This window comes from Danio rerio, chromosome 4 (assembly GCF_052040795.2).
Source record: "Danio rerio strain M-AB ecotype USA chromosome 4, GRCz13ab, whole genome shotgun sequence".
Taxonomy (NCBI): domain Eukaryota; kingdom Metazoa; phylum Chordata; class Actinopteri; order Cypriniformes; family Danionidae; genus Danio; species Danio rerio.
This window is the reverse complement of record NC_141024.2, coordinates 54,307,965-54,325,286: the sequence shown is the minus strand read 5'-3', so window position 1 is coordinate 54,325,286 and position 17,322 is coordinate 54,307,965. Positions and strand designations below refer to the sequence as shown.

The 17,322-nt window shown below is 31.9% G+C and overlaps 1 protein-coding gene and 2 non-coding genes across 3 annotated transcripts; 2 read left to right on the top strand and 1 right to left on the bottom strand.

Moving 5' to 3' along the window:
* Positions 1 to 2,856: 2,856 nt before the first annotated feature.
* Positions 2,857 to 2,929, bottom strand: trnar-ccg (transfer RNA arginine (anticodon CCG)). The gene has a single exon. It is a non-coding gene; the product is annotated as a tRNA-Arg (tRNA).
* A 3,017-nt stretch (positions 2,930 to 5,946) lies between these two features.
* On the top strand, positions 5,947 to 7,812 carry LOC147844939 (uncharacterized). Its single transcript, XM_087247705.2, has 2 exons — positions 5,947 to 6,339; positions 7,610 to 7,812. The coding sequence occupies exons 1-2, from the start codon at positions 6,125 to 6,127 to the stop codon at positions 7,656 to 7,658; spliced, it is 264 nt and encodes an 87-aa protein (XP_087103831.2). The 5' UTR covers positions 5,947 to 6,124; the 3' UTR covers positions 7,659 to 7,812.
* A 4,605-nt stretch (positions 7,813 to 12,417) lies between these two features.
* trnap-cgg (transfer RNA proline (anticodon CGG)) lies at positions 12,418 to 12,490 on the top strand. Its single transcript has one exon. It is a non-coding gene; the product is annotated as a tRNA-Pro (tRNA).
* The last annotated feature ends 4,832 nt before the right edge of the window (positions 12,491 to 17,322 follow it).

Genomic DNA, 17,322 nt, shown 5'->3' with positions numbered 1-17,322 from the left:
GACTAAATGTAAATGTAAAACAGCGAGCTGTGTACACGCCCTTAAAATGACACATTATAACACATTATAATAAAAAAATCTGGATTGTGTTTTGAACTGAACCTAAACTGGCACACTCAGAAGAACCATAATAATAATGTTAAATCATAAAAAAGGGGTAAACTATGTGCCCTTTAAGCAATGTGTTAACTTTATTAAATATTCAATAATCATCAAGATTGATAAAAAAGTTCAACACACACAGCAGTGAACGTGTGCACACACACACACACATCAGTGAACATGTACACACACACATACAAAGTTGGTACAGTAGGCCTACATACTGTATCTACCTTGGAAGAAGTGATATGGTTCTTAAAGTGTTGTTTTACGTATGGAGCCTGATTGAATTTTATTATAGTGTCTTCGTAAAAACATCTGTCCATAATTCCTGAAAATAGAAAAAAAATATATATATAAATAAAGAAACTGCAAAGAAACGATTCAATCATATTAAAGAGATTTGAACTAACCTTCTAACACAACTAGCGGTCCAGGTCCCTGATGGAATATGGCTCCCCAGACATGAATTTTTACTGGATGCTTTGCTTTCGGTTTCACAACATGGCGGTTTATTAATAGGGTATGTCCTATTAATAAATTTGTAGGACATGTAAGCTCGTATAAAGCAAATAGCCTAAATAAAGAGATGCATGGATTAATGTAAATAAATAAATCTTTTCATTATGGCATTGTTCAAAATGGCTTACCTGGCTTTCTATAGGTCCACCTGAGTTGTTTTACTGGTTTTCTAATATTGCAGACTGATGCTTTTAACTGTATTCTAAACAGAAGCTCACTCTGAATCTTTTTAGCAGATTGCTCATTGTCCTTGTGCAGTTTTTCGTCAATCGTTTTAAGTGCAGCACTATACAACAAACACATACAATAATTTTATTAATTAATTTTATTAACATTTTACATAAGTGTTGCTGAAATACTTGATTTGACAAAATGATAATACACAATACCTGTTCATTTTCCTTGCCTTGCAGTTGTTTTTCTAGGAAGGCCTACAGGGCTTTGACGTCTATAGTGTCGTCTTATAGTGGTGTTGGAGACGTGCACACCCGACTGCAACAGGAAAGCCCTGATGTCAGCAAGAGAGTGCTTTGATGTGTTGATGCATCAGTTTTTTTCATTGCAATAATTGGTTGAAATGATCTGTAATTAAATCTATAGTGGACCTTCAAAGACAACCCAGATGGGACTTGAACCTACAATACCCAACTCCAGAGGCTGATGCCTTATCCATTAGGTCACTGGGCCATGTTGCCAAGCTTTTGTCATGGAGCTCTTGTATGCCTTCAACAAGATGCCAACGCATGGAAAACTGCACTTTAGGATCTCGATGCCAGTTTGCATTTCGTCAAATAAGATGTGTGCAACTAATGGACAAACATTTTCTTTGTGCAAGCATTCACATTCGTGTCTCATTGGTCCTGGGGTATGGTGTGAGACTGGTCTTGAGTTTCAAATTCCAGACAAGGCCACTCTCATTAACATGAAATCACAACCATTCTGCAGCTATTTTCTTGTTTGCATTTCATCATCATCCACCTAACATGAGACCATTAGTTGAAAGCCACGGGGTACTTGAAGTCAAGATCTCCATTACCAGAGCTTTTCAGAACCTTTGATGTTTGTAAAGTGATTGGATAATTTAAGCAAGATTGGATAAATCTTAATTGAAGTGTGCAGCAAGTCTGAGAATTTGAAGCTAACTATTGACCTTAGATCATCACGCAAGGTTTGAGGGGACAAGTGAGGATTTTTTCCACACAATTTATATTTAACCCAACAAACACAACCCAAATGGGACTTAAACCCACAATTCCCAGCTTCAAACGCTGATGCATTATCCATTAGGCCACTGGGCCAATACTAGCATTTGCCATATCTGTTGTACGGTTTAGGAAGTTCTTGTAACTCAGAATACAGCACTTTAGGATCCCTACACCATATTGCATTCAGACGATCTGGTGACAAAACAGCTTCTCTGAAGAGTTTTCCATTGTCATGTCTTTTTGACCTAAGGGTATGAACCTAGCTTTTTGAAAGTCACAATGGATTGTGCTGCACAGCCAATTTAAAAGGAACTGCGTCAAAGACAACCCAGGTGGAACTCGAACCCACAATCCCCAGCTTCAAAGGCTGGTGCCTTATCCATTAGGCCACTATGCTGTTTCTATACTGCCTGTGAACTGTAACATGAATCCAGGGAGTTGCTGACACACATAACAAAAACTACATGAACAAAAAGTAGATTGGACCGGTTTTACAGAATTTTTTTTTTTTGACACTGCAGAGTGTTTCTACTGGGCTCATTGGTCTAGGGGTATGATTCTTGCTTTGGGTGTGAGAGGTCTTGGGTTCAAATCCTGAACGAGCCCTACATCTTTCACAGAAAATCAGTGATGCTTTGGTGTTTCTGTGTTAGTTGTAGAAACTTTAGTTAATAAAGATTTAGTGGATTTCTGATCTAAATTAGTCTAACCTGTACAATAATACAGACAAAAAAGGAGCGGGAATGATTCGGTGGTTAGAATTGTTTATGGATCTTGAACAACGTACCAGCTTAATATGTAAGCATCATCTTTGTGTTTGTACACAGTCTCTTCTCTGTAGGCACCATGCAGGCTTCAAAATGGCCATTTGCGTTAGGTATCTCGTTACCCTTTTAGTCATAACAGGTAGTATGGAATGCCAATGAAGGAAGTTAATGACACGCAAACACATCTCAAGAAGGTTTTCACAGCTACTGTGTTTCATCCACCAAACACTGATCTCAAGTTAAAGGGAGATTTTCAAGAAGGACCCAGGTGGGACTTAAACCCACAATCCCCAGCTCCGGAGGCTGATGCCTTATCCATTAGGCCACTAGGCCATGTCACCAAGCTTCTATCAAGGATCTCTTGTATGCCTTCAACAAGATGCTACCGCATGGAAAACTGCACTTTAGGATCTCGATGACAGCTTGCATTCTATCAAATAAGAACTAATGGCCAAACATTTTCTTTCTTTCTAGTGTATAGTGTGACTGGTCTTGAGAGTTTCGAATTCCAGTCAAGGCCACTCTCATTAACTTGAAATCACAACCTTTCAGCAGCTATTTTCTTGCTTGCATTTCATCATCATCCACCTAACATGAAACCGTCAATTGAGAGCCATGGGGTACTTGAAGTCAAGATCTCCATTCCCAGAGCTTAGCAGAACCTTTTAGGTGTGTAACGTGACAGTGAGATTCAAGCAAGATTGGATGAGTCCTAATTGAAGTGTGCAGCAAGTCTGAGAATTCGAAGCTAACTATTGCCCTCAGATCATCACACCTAAGCTTTGAGTAGACAAGTCAGGATTTTTTCACACAACTTAAATGTAACCTAACAAACACAACCCAAACAGGACTTGAATCCACAATCCCCAACTTCAACGAGTGATGCCTTATCCATTAAGCCACTGGGCCAATACTAGCATTTGCCATATCTGTTGTATGACTCCGGAAGTTCTTTTAACCTAGAAAACAGCACTTAAGGATCCCTATACCATATTGCATTCAGACGATCTGGTGTGTACACCTAATGACAAAACAGATTCTCTGAAGAGTTTTCCATTGTCATGTCTTTTTTGACCTAAGGGTATGAACCTAGCTTTTGAAGGTCACACTGGATTGTGCTGCACAGCCAACTTAAAAGGAACTGCATCAAAGGCAACCCAGGTGGCACATACTAAAAACAACAAGAACAAAAAGTATTTATAAAAAAGTAAGACTTTTTTTGGCACTGCAGGTTCTTTCTTCAGGGCTTGTTGGTCAAGGGGTATGATTCTCGCTTAGGATGCAAGAGGTCCTGGGTTCAATTCCCGGACGAGCCCTACAGCTGTCACAGAAAAAGCAGTGGAACTTTGGCATTTCTACATTAGTTGTAGCACCTTTTGCTGTGACTTTAGTTAATGAACATTTAGTGGACTTCTAATTTAAATTAGTTTAACATGTACAATTATACAGACAAAATTGTCTGCTACCCTCAGGCAGATGGTTCCGCAGCATGGTGATTTTTCAAGATTTTTTCATGATTTTTCAAGATTTTTTCATTTTTCATGATTTTTCGTGATTTTTTCATTTTCCATGATTTTTCGTGATTTTCATGATTTTTTCATTTTTCATGATTTTTCGAAAAATTTTCATTTTTCGTGATTTTACGTTATTTTTTTAAAAAAATTCATTTTTCGTGATTTTTTGTGATTTTCCAAAAATTTTTCATTTTTTGTGATTTTTCAAAAATTGGATTTTTTGTTATTTTTCAAAAAAATTTCATGTTTTTCGATTTTTCTAAATTTTTTCATTTTTTGTGATTTATGGTGATTTTTCCAAAAATTACATTTTTGTGATTTTTCAAAAAATTTTCATTTTTTGTGATTTTTTGCGATTTTTCAAAAAAAAATTTTGTGATTTTTCAAAAATTTGTAATTTTTTGTGATTTTTTGCGATATTTCAAAAAAATTTCTTTTTGATTTTTCAAAAAATTTTTTTTTGCGATTTTTCCAAAAATGTTCATTTTTTGTGATTTTTTGCGATTTTTCAAAAAAAATTCATTTTTTGTGATTTTTCAAAAAAAATTATTTTTTGTGATTTTTTGCAATTTTTCCAAAGATTGTCATTTTTTGTGATTTTTTGCGATTTTTCAAAAAAATTTCATTTTTTGTGATTTTTCAAAAAAATTAAATTTTTTTGCGATTTTTCACAAATTTTTCATTTTTTGTGATTTTTCGTTATTTTTTTAAAAAAATCATTTTTTGTGATTTTTTGTGATTTTTCAAAAATCTTTCAAAAATTTTTCATTTTTTGTGATTTTTCAAAAATTGGATTTTTTGTTATTTTTCAAAAAAATTTCATTTTTTGCGATTTTTCAAAAATTTTTCATTTTTTGTGATTTATTGTGATTTTTCCAAAAATTAATTTTTTGTGATTTTTCAAAAAATTTTCATTTTTTGTGATTTTTTGAGATTTTTCAAAAAAAAAATTTTTGTGATTTTTCAAAATTTTTTTAATTTTTTGTGATTTTTTGCGATTTTTCAAAAAAAAAAAAATTTTGTGATTTTTCAAAAAAAAAAATTTCTTGCGATTTTTCAAAAAAATTTCATTTTTTGTGATTTTTTTGCAATTTTTCCAAAAATTTTCATTTTTTGTGATTTTTTGAGATTTTTCAAAAAATTTTCATTTTTTGTGATTTTTCAAAAAAATTTCATTTTTTGCGATTTTTCAAAAAATGTTCAGTTTTTGTGATTTTTCAAAAAAATTTCATTTTTTGTTTTTTTTTGCGATTTTTCAACAAAATTTCATTTTTTGTGATTTTTCAAAAATTTTTTAATTTTTTGTGATTTTTTGCGATTTTTCAAAAAAAAAAAAATTTTGTGATTTTTCAAAAAAAAAAATTTCTTGCGATTTTTCAAAAAAATTTCATTTTTTGTGATTTTTTTGCAATTTTTCCAAAAATTTTCATTTTTTGTGATTTTTTGAGATTTTTCAAAAAATTTTCATTTTTTGTGATTTTTCAAAAAAATTTCATTTTTTGCGATTTTTCAAAAAATGTTCAGTTTTTGTGATTTTTCAAAAAAATGTCATTTTTTGTTTTTTTTTGCGATTTTTCAACAAAATTTCATTTTTTGTGATTTTTTAAAAAAAATTCATTTTTTGTGATTTTTCAAAAAAATGTCATTTTTTGTGATTTTTTAAAAAAAATTCATTTTTTGTGATTTTTCAAAAAAATGTCATTTTTTGTGATTTTTTGCGATTTTTTAAAAAAATTTCATTTTTTCATTTTTGTGACTTCAAAAATTTTTCATTTTTTGTGATTTTTCAAAAAAAAATCATTTTTTGCGATTTTTCAAAAAATTTTCATTTTTTGCGATTTTTCAAAATTTTTTAATTTTTTGCGATTTTTCAGGAGCTGATGAAGAAGACAAGGCAGGAACTGATGAGGCTGATACAGGAGCTGATGAAGAAGCCAAGGCAGGAGCTGACGAGGCTGATACAGAAGCCGATGAAGAAGCAGAGGCAAAAACTGACGAGGCTGATGCAGGACCGATGAAGAACACTGGCAAGGAACTGATGAGGCTGATGCAGGAGCCGATGAAGAAGACTGGCCAGGAACTGATGAGGCTGATGCAGGAGCCGATGAAGAAGCCGAGGCAAAAACTGACGAGGCTGATGCAGGAGCCGATGAAGAAGACTGGCCAGAAACTGATGAGGCTGATGCAGGAGCCTCCAATAAAGAAGTCGATGCAGGAGCCTTCAACAAAGTAAGTATAATAGTTAAAACCTTTCATTGACATAATCATACTTTTTGCACAGTCTCCCCATCTATGCCTACAAAACTGTATTCAGCAGTATATACACCACCTAATTGTGATGTACAAACGATGAACTTACAGCAGACAGTGGAGAGTCTGAGTGGGGCTTCTGTGAAAGATCTTCACAGGAACGTTTTCTTCTCTTTGTTTCCCCGGCTCCTAAATGAGCACAGTTGTGATTATCAGAAGACAGTGTCTTGGTGTGACGACTTTTATTTATTAATGCATACAGTTGAAGCCGGAATTATAAGCCCCCCCTGTTAAATTTGAGTTTATTTTTCACAATTTATGTGTAATGGAGAGAGGACTTGTTCAGGCACATTTCTAAACATAATAGTTCTAATAACTAATTTCTTATAATTTATCTTTGCCATGATGACAGTATATAATATTGGGTCACACTTTACAATAAGGTTTCATTAGATAATGTATTTACTAACATGAACTAATTATGAACAATGCTTGTACAACATTTTTAATCATAGTTCAACATGTACTAATGCTTTATTAAAATAATATTTAATGCTTAGTTGATGGACTGCGAGTTGGCATGGATGACTGTAACACGAACAAATAGTGCATTAAGTGTATTGTTCATTGCTTGTTTATGGTAGTAAATGCTTTGACATTAACTGATACAAACTTATTGTAAAGTGTCACCCTTTAAGGTAACACTTTAGAGTAATAGTCCATTAGTTAATATTAGTTAATGCATTTACTGACATGACTTAGAAGTTTAATACATTAATTACAGTATTCATTCATCTTTGTTAACGATTTAATGTTTAAGTTAAATAACGTTAGTTCATTAATGCACTGTGCATTAAGTAATGTCAACAAGCACAACTTTGGATTTTAATAATGCATTAATGTTGACCTGTAATTAATAAATGCTGCACAAGATTGGTGACACTTAGTGTTAGTAAATTGATTAACTAAAGGACTATTATTCTGATGTGCTACCATATTTAGATTGAGAAAGTAAAGGCTTAACTAGCTTAACACTGTTTGTTCTGTAGCCAATAAAAAACATAAATAATAAAACAAATAAAACTTTCTTCAGAAGATAATATACTATCGTAAGTACTGTGAAAATGTCCTTGCTCCATTAGCTTGAATAAATATTTCACAGGAGCGTCCTCAACTGTAGTTCATGCTGCAACAGTATGAATAAATGTTAATAAGTGACATTTATTATGTGATATACCTTGTCTTTCAGAGGAGCTGAGTGGTTTCTTCGGCAGACCGCCTTTGTCCTCAACTGCTAAAGAAGGACAAAAAAACACAAGATAGGCAAAAGTCAGTGTCAAAGCAGCAAGAAGACAATCTCATCAGCACAGTGTTTTGATGTTGTGTTTCATTGATTATGCTATGGTACATAAACAATTAAAGACAATAATAAAGGGTTATACACACTGCAAATTTTAGATTGTAGATTTAACTACCTTAGAGTTCAAATTAACAATCCCTCAGTGTTTATATGGGAACCACTATAAAAGTGTTAAAATAACACTTTTGAAAGTGTTAAAAAATTTACCACTCAGAGAGTGTTAATTAGCAAACTCTTATTGTGTAAAATATATGTAAAATGTATATCAAAATACTGGCAGCAGTAGCCAAAACCAAAGATGAAATCAACTGAGAATAAAACTTTAAATAAAATAATAATGAATGAAAAAATAAACAAATTACAAAGTAAAATTTTATTTTTATTTTCAATATCTTTAAAACAACTCATCACATTAAACAACTCATCATGGAGCTTCACTTATTACTGAGCTTTGGCTTTAATTCTGTCATGTGAACAAAAGCTCTTTATGAAATTTCTGTTGTTCATTTGAAGTCACCATGATGGAGGACAGAGTCTGCTTTAGTAGGGCTCTTCAACTTCTTGCTATAAAATGTTTGTTTTAATTTGGATGCTATAATTATTAGTGCTAATCACACTATTCTTACATGTAGCATGAAAATTCAAAAGAAAATGTAAGAGTCAGTCTGAAGAGATTAACTATGATATCAAAGCCATCTTCTCCTGCTTGTTTTCTAATTCAGTGTCATATTAGTTATGTGTGTGAAATGAATAAAATACATAAATGAAACCACTGAAGCTTTAACAATAAATGACTTTAAAAGCATGATTTACAATGTGAATGTTTGATCTATGGCAGCATTTAAAAACACACAGACATCAACAATTAGTCTTTGAATCTCAATGATGGTGACAAACATAAAAATAAAAATCAATTAAAAAAACTACTGAAATATTACCTCCCAAACACAACACAAAATAAATAAAAAGAAAGAGATTGTAACAACATAAAGCTGCATAATTTATTTATGATGCAATGCATGCTGGGAGCTTTGTAAATTTTGTTTCGCAAAATATGAAATTTTTTTGAAAAAGCACAAAATGAAATTTTTTTGAAAAATCGCAAAATATGAAAAATTTTTGAAAAATCACAAAAAAGAATTTTTTTTGAAAAGTTGCAAAATATGAAATTTTTTTGAAAAATCGCAAAAAATCACAAAAAATGAAAATTTTTTGAAAAATCAAAAAATGAAATTTTTTTGAAAAATTGCAAAATATAATTTTTTTTCGAAAAATCACAAAAAATGAAAATTTTTTGAAAAATCGCAAAAATTAAAATTTTTTGAAAAATCGAAAAATATAAATTTTTTTTTGAAAAATCGCAAAAAATCACAAAAAATGAACATTTTTTGAAAAATCGCAAAATATGAATTTTTTTTGAAAAATCGCAAAAAATCACAAAAAATGAAAATTTTTTTGAAAAATCGAAAAATATGAATTTTTTTTTTGAAAAATCGCAAAAAATCACAAAAAATGAAAATTTTTTGAAAAACCACAAAAAATGAATTTTTTTTGAAAAATCGCAACAAATCACAAAAAATGAAATTTTTTGAAAAATTGCAAAATATGAAAATTTTATGAAAAATCGCAAAAAAACACAAAAAATGAAATTTTTTTGAAAAATTGCAAAATATAAATTTTTTTTGAAAAATCGCAAAATATGAAATTTTTCTGAAAAATCGCAAAAAATCACAAGAAATGAAATTTTTTTGAAAAATCACAAAAAAATGAAAATTTTTTGAAAAATTTAATTTTTAATATGACATTTTTTTGAAAAATCACAAAAAATGAAATTTTTTTGAAAAATCACAAAAAATGAATTTTTTTTTGAAAAATCGCTAAATATAACATTTTTTTGAAAAATCGCAAAATATTAAATTTTTTTGAAAAATCGCAAAATATTACATTTTTTTGAAAAATCGCAAAAATCACGAAAAATGAAAATTTTTTGAAAAATCGCAAAAAATCACAAGAAATGAAATTTTTTTGAAAAATCACAAAAATGAACATTTTTTGAAAAATCGCAAAAAATGCATTTTTTTTGAAAAATCGCTAAATATGAATTTTTTTTGAAAAATCACAAAATATGAATTTTTTTTGAAAAATCGCAAAATATGAATTTTTTTTGAAAAATCACAAAAAATGAATTTTTTTTGAAAAATCACAAAAAATGAATTTTTTTTGAAAAATCACAAAAAATGAATTTTTTTTGAAAAATCCTAAAAAAATTAAAATTTTTAGAAAAATAACAAAAAATCTATTTTTTTGAAAAATCACAAAAAATGATTTTTTTTTAAAAAAACACAAAAAATCACAAAAAATGAATTTTTTTTGAAAAATTACAAAAAATGAAAAATTTTTGAGAAATCCCTAAAAATCACAAAAAATGATTTTTTTTTGAAAAATCGCAAAACATCACAAAAAATGAACATTTTTTGAAAAATCACAAAAAAAATGACAATTTTTTTGAAAAATCACAAAAAATGAAAATTTTATGAAAAATTGCAAAAAAACAAAAAATTAATTTTTTTTGAAAAATCGCAAAATATTAAATTTTTTTGAAAAATCGCAAAATATGAATTTTTTCTGAAAAATCGCAAAAAATCACAAGAAATGAAAATTTTTTGAAAAATCACAAAAAAATAAAATTTTTTTGAAAAATCGCAAAATATGAAATTTTTTTGAAAAATCGTAAAATATGAATTTTTTTTTTGAAAAATCGCAAAAAATCACAAAAAATGAAAATTTTTTGAAAAATCGCAAAAAATCACAAAAAATGAATTTTTTTGAAAAATCGCAAAATATGAAATTTTTTTGAAAAATCGCAAAAAATCACAAAAAAAGAAAATTTTTTGAAAAATCACAAAAAATGAACATTTTTTGAAAAATCACAAAAAATGAAATTTTTTTAAAAAATCGCAAAAAATGAATTTTTTTTTGAAAAATCGCAAAAAATCACAAAAAATGAATTTTTTTTGAAAAATCGCAAAATATGACATTTTTTTGAAAAATCACAAAAAATGAAATTTGTTTGAAAAATCACAAAAAATGCATTTTTTTGGAAAAATTGCTAAATATGAAATTTTTTTGAAAAATCACAAAATATGAAATTTTTTTGAAAAATCGCAAAATATGAAATTTTTTTGAAAAATCGCAAAAATCACAAAATATGAAATTTTTTTGAAAAATCGCAAAAAATGCATTTTTTTAAAAAATCGCAAAAAATGAAAATTTTTGGAAAAATCGCTAAATATGAATTATTTTTGAAAAATCACAAAATATGACATTTTTTTGAAAAATTGCAAAAAATGAAATTTTTTGAAAAATCCTAAAAAAATTAAAATTTTTAGAAAAATAACAAAAAATCTAATTTTTTGAATTTTTTGAAAAAAAAAAATTTTTTTTTTTTTAAAAAACACAAAAAATCACAAAAAATGAATTTTTTTTGAAAAATTACAAAAAATGAAAAATTTTTGAGAAATCCCTAAAAATCACAAAAAATGATTTTTTTGAAAAATCGCAAAACATCACAAAAAATGAAAATTTTTTTTTAAAAATAGTAAAAAATATAAATTTTTAGAAAAATAAAAAATCAAATATTTTGAAAAATCACAAAAAATGAGCATTTTTTGAAAAATCACAAAAAATGAAAATTTTTGAAAAATCACAAAAAATGTAACATTTTTGAAAAATTGCAAAAAATCACAAAAAATAAAAATTTTTAGAAAAATCGCAAAAAATGAAAATTTTTTGAAAAATTGCAAAAAATCACAAAAAATATTTTGAAAAATCGCAAAATATAAAAATTTTTTGAAAAATCGCAAAAAATCACAAAAAATGATTTTTTTTTAAAAAAATCTTTAAAAAATGAAAATTTTTAGAAAAATAACAAAAAATCTAATTTTTTGAAATATCACAAAAAATGAATTTTTTTTAAAGAACACAAAAAATCACAAAAAATGAAATTTTTTTGAAAAATTCTAAAAAATGAAAATTTTTAGAAAAATAACAAAAAATCTAATTTTTTGAAAAATCACAAAAAGTAGAAATTTTTTGAAAAATCACAAAAAATGACAATTTTTTGAAAAATCGCAAAAAAATAAATTTTTTTTGAAAAATCACAAAAAATCACAAAAAATGACAATTTTTTGAAAAATTGCAAAATATGAAATTTTTTTGAAAAATCCTGACTTGTCTACTCAAAGCTTAAGTGTGATGATCCGAGGGCAATAGTTAGCTTCCAATTCTCAGACTTGCTGCACACTTCAATTAGGATTCATCCAATCTTGCTTGAATCTCACTGTCATGTTACAAACCTAAAAGGTTCCGCTAAGCTCTGGGAATGGAGATCTTGACTTCAAGTACCCCGTGGCTCTCAATTGACGGTCTCATGTTAGGTGGATGATGATGAAATGCAAACAAGAAAATAGCTGCAGAAAGGTTGTGATTTCAAGTTAATGAGAGTGGCCTTGACTTGAATTCGAAACTCTCAAGACCAGTCACACTATACACTAGAACCATACCCCAGAACCGATGAGACACGAATGTGAATGATTGCAGAAAGAAAATGTTTGGCCATTAGTTCTTATTTAATAGAATGCAAACTGTCATCGAGATCCTAAAGTGCAGTTTTCCACTTGATAGAAGATTGGTGATATGGCCCAGTGGCCTAATGGATAAGGCATCAGCCTCGGGAGCTGGGGATTGTGGGTTCAAGTCCCACCTGGGTCGTTCTTGAAAATCTCCCTTTAACTTGAGATCAGTGTTTGGTGGATGAAACACGGTAGCTGTGAAAACCTTCTTGAGATGTGTTTGCGTGTCATTAACTTCCTTCATTGGCATCCATACTACCTGTTATGACTAAAAGGGTAACGAGATACCTAACGCAAATGGCCATTTTGAAGCCTGCATGGTGCCTACAGAGAAGAGACTGTGTACAAACACAAAGATGATGCTTACATATTAAGCTGGTACGTTGTTAACTACCGAATCATTCCCGCTCCTTTTTTGTCTGTATTATTGTACAGGTTAGACTAATTTAGATCAGAAATCCAATAAATCTTCATTAACTAAAGTTGCTACAACTAACACAGAAACACCAAAGCATCACTGCTTTTCTGTGACAGATGTAGGGCTCGTTCAGGATTTGAACCCAAGACCTCTCACACCCAAAGCGAGAATCATACCCCTAGACCAATGAGCCCAGTAGAAACGCTCTGCAGTGTCAAAAAAAAATTCTGTAAAACCGGTCCAATCTACTTTTTGTTCATGTAATTTTTGTTATGTGTGTCAGCAACTCCCTGGATGCATGTTACGGTTCACATGCAGTACAGAAACAGCATAGTGGCCTAATGGATAAGGCACCAGCCTTCGAAGCTGGAGATTGTGGTTTTGAGTCCCACCTGGGTTGTCTTTCACGCAGTTCCTTTTAAGTTGGCTGTGCTGCACAATCCATTGTGACTTTCAAAAAGCTAGGTTCATACCCTTAGGTCAAAAAGACATGACAATGGAAAACTCTTCAGAGAAGCTGTTTTGTCATTAGGTGTATGCACCAGATCGTCTGAATGCAATATGGTGTAGGGATCCTAAAGTGCTGTTTTCTGAGTTAAAAGAACTTCCTAAACCGTACAACAGATGTGGCACATGCTAGTATTGGCCCAGTGGCCTAATGGATAATGCATCAGCGTTCAAAGCTGGGAATTGTGGGTTCAAGACCCATTTGGGTTGTGTTTGTTGGGTTAAATATAAATTGTGTGGAAAAAATCCTGACTTGTCCTCTCAAACCTTAGGCTAGATGATCTGAGGTCAATATTTAGCTTCAAATTCTCAGACTTGCTGCACACTTCAATTAAGATTTATCCAATCTTGCTTAAATTATCCAATCACTTTACAAACATCAAAGGTTCTGAAAAGCTCTGGTAATGGAGATCTTGACTTCAAGTACCCTGTGGCTTTCAACTAATGGTCTAATGTTAGGTGGATGATAATGAAATGCAAACAAGAAAATAGCTGCAGAAAGGTTGTGATTTCATGTTAATGAGAGTGGCCTTGTCTGGAATTTGAAACCCAAGATCAGTCACACCATACCCCAGGACCAATAAGACACGAATGTGAATGCTTGCACAAAGAAAATGTTTGTCCATTAGTTGCACACATCTTATTTGACGAAATGCAAACTGGCATTGAGATCCTAAAGTGCAGTTTTCCATGCGTTGGCATCTTGTTGAAGGCATACAAGAGCTCCATGACAAAAGCTTGGTAACATGGCCCAGTGACCTAATGGATAAGGCATCAGCCTCTGGAGTTGGGTATTGTGGGTTCAAGTCCCATCTGGGTTGTCTTTGAAGGTCCACTATAGATTTAATTACAGATCATTTCAACCAATTATTGCAATGAAAAAAAAAACTGATGCATCAACACATCAAAGCACTCTCTTGCTGACATCAGGGCTTTCCTGTTGCAGTCGGGTGTGCACGTCTCTAACACCACTATAAGACGACACTATAGACGTCAAAGCCCTGTAGGCCTTCCTAGAAAAACAACTGCAAGGCAAGGAAAATGAACAGGTATTGTGTATTATCATCTTGTCAAATCAAGTATTTCAGCAACACTTATGTCAAAATGTTAATAAAACTAATTAATAAAATTATTGTATGTGTTTGTTGTATAGTGCTGCACTTAAAACGATTGACGAAAAACTGCACAAGGACAATGAGCGATCTGCTAAAAAGATTCAGAGTGAGCTTCTGTTTAGAAAACAGTTAAAAGCATCAGTCTGCAATATTAGAAAACCAGTAAAACAACTCAGGTGGACCTATGGAAAAGCCAGGTAAGCCATTTTGAACAATGCCATAATGAAAAGATTTATTTATTTACATTAATCCATGCATCTCTTTATTTAGGCTATTTGCTTTATACGAGCTTACATGTCCTACAAATTTATTAATAGGACATACCCTATTAATAAACTGCCATGTTGTGAAACCGAAAGCAAAGCATCCAGTAAAAATTCAAGTCTGGGGAGCCATATTCCATCAGGGACCTGGACCGCTAGTTGTGCTAGAAGGTTAGTTCAAATCTCTTTAATATGATTGAATCATTTCTTTGCAGTTTCTTTTTTTATATATATATATATTAGGGATGTAACGGTATTGTAAATACCGTCATACCGCAATATTAAATTTTTTCGATATTACCGAAGTCGCATGACTCGGTAAAACTATAGGTCTTCAGAGAAAATTTGCTCAGGCGAATGAAGCGAACGGGAGGTAGCTGAAACTTCATTTCCCATCAGCCCCGGCGTGGCCATAATCCTTTGCGGTCTGTTGTCGCTACAGATCCAGTAATGCGGAAATGGAGTGTGCTGCTAGTAGCGGAGATGAAAAAAAGATGGAAATGATCGAACCTAAAGCGGGTGTTGTCGCCGCGCGCGTGCTGAATAGCGGTGCTGTCGCGCGCGTTCTGATCAGCTGTGTTGTGGCGCGCGTATTGTAAAGCGCCGAGGGGGGGTTGAGCGCGCATACTCGAGAGGTGTTGTCGCGCGCCTACTGAAGGGCTGGACTGGACGGAGGTTGTGTCGCGTCGCGGGGGCACTTTTGATCGTTTTGGAAGGGCATTTTCTATCCAAGACTAAAAAGGGCATGTGCACTGCACAGGTTGAGCCCTATGTGTGCACGTGCCTGCAAGTTGGGTAATACGACTAATAACAGTCATGGGGACTGCAGAAACACAGCACACTGTTCAGATTGATGCAGACATTGACTTGTACCGCAAAGAGACCTCTATCTCACTCATGGTTTGTCTTCTCAAGTGGGGGAAAGACAACGCACAACGTTACCCCACTGCTGTCAACATGGGCCAAGTCATATCTCTCTTGTCCCAGAAACCTCAGTCCCAAATGAGAGGGTTTTTTTCTGTTGCAGGGGACATTGTAAATACCCAGAGATACCAGCTTTTACCAGATTATAATTATATGATAATTTTTCTTTAAACCCATCTCTATCTAAGTGAGTGATTAAATGTTAAATGTGATGAGTTTTCAACAATACTAAATCGAAACTTTATTTTTTTACATGGTTTAATAATTTTTTGTTATTAAAATTGAAGTTACTGTTTCAAAGCTTACAGATAGATGGCTAATTTGTATGTCATTGACACTTTTGGCACTTTTTTGGAGTATTTTCAAAAGTTTTTTTTTTCCTGTAAATGATTCAATAAATACCGTACCGTGACATTCATACCGAGGTATTACCGTACCGTGAAATTCTGATACCGTTACATCCCTAATATATATATTTTCTATTTTCAGGAATTATGGACAGATGTTTTTACGAAGACACTATAATAAAATTCAATCAGGCTCCATACGTAAAACAACACTTTAAGAACCATATCCCTTCTTCCAAGGTAGATACAGTATGTAGGCCTACTGTACCAACTGTGTGTGTGTGTGTGTGTGTACATGTTCACTGATGTGTGTGTGTGTGTGCACACGTTCACAGCTGTGTGTGTTGAACTTTTTTATCAATCTTGATGATTATTGAATCATGAATAAAGTTAACACATTGCTTAAAGGGCGCATAGTTTACCCCTTTTTTATGATTTAACATTATTATTATGGTTCTTCTGAGTGTGCCAGTTTAGGTTCAGTTCAAAACACAATCCAGATTTTTTTATTATAATGTGTTATAAGGTGTCATTTTAAGGGCGTGTACACAGCTTGCTGTTTTACATTTACATTTATTCATTTAGCAGACGCTTTTATCCAAAGCGACTAACAAATGAGGACAAGGAAGCAATTTTCACAACTATAAGAGCAACAATAAATAAGTGCTGTAGGCAAGTTTCAGGTCTGTAAAGTCTAAGAAGGAAAGCATTAGTAATGTAAGAATTAAAAAAAAAATTTTTTTTGAGTACAGTTAGTGGTATAGCTAGAGGCAATTGCAAATTAGGAAGTGAAGAGGAGACTAAATAGTTGAGTTTTAAGTCGTTTCTTGAAGACAGCAAGTGACTGCCGTTCTGTTGCAGTAAGGGAGTTCATTCCACCAACTGGGCAGATTGAATGCGAGAGTTCGGGAAAGTGATTACTTCCCTCTTTGGGATGGAACCACGAGGCGACGTTTATTCACAGAACGCAAGTTTCTTGAGGGCATATAAATCTGCAGAAGTGAGAGCAGATAAGAGGGAGCAAAGCCAGAGGTTGCTTTGTAGGCAAACATCAGAGCTTTGAATTTGATGCGAGCAGCAACTGGCAGCCAGTGCAAACGGGTGAGTAGCGGAGTGACATGTGCTCTTTTCAATTCATTAAAGACCACTCGTGCTGCTGCGTTCTGGAGTAGCTGAAGGGGCATGTTGCTTCACATGAAAATTAGTTCCAAATTCAGTCGTTCGGTGAGTAAATGAATATGATGAATGAGAACACACAGGCATGTGCGTATAGAGATACAATGTAATGCTGTACAGTAACGTGTCATTTGTTTGTTTCAGTTGATTTTATTTGAATGGTTTCGTGAGGATGTGATGGTGTGCTTTATCTGCCTGATTCCCTCTGAAGTGGGCGGGTT

Coding starts and splice junctions, on each gene's coding strand:
- LOC147844939 (XM_087247705.2), top strand. CDS start 6,125: ATGAAGAACACTGGCAAGGAACTGATGAGGCTGATGCAGGAGCCGATG. Junction 6,340..7,609: donor ATGCAGGAGCCTTCAACAAA/GTAAGTATAATA, acceptor CTTGTCTTTCAG/AGGAGCTGAGTGGTTTCTTC.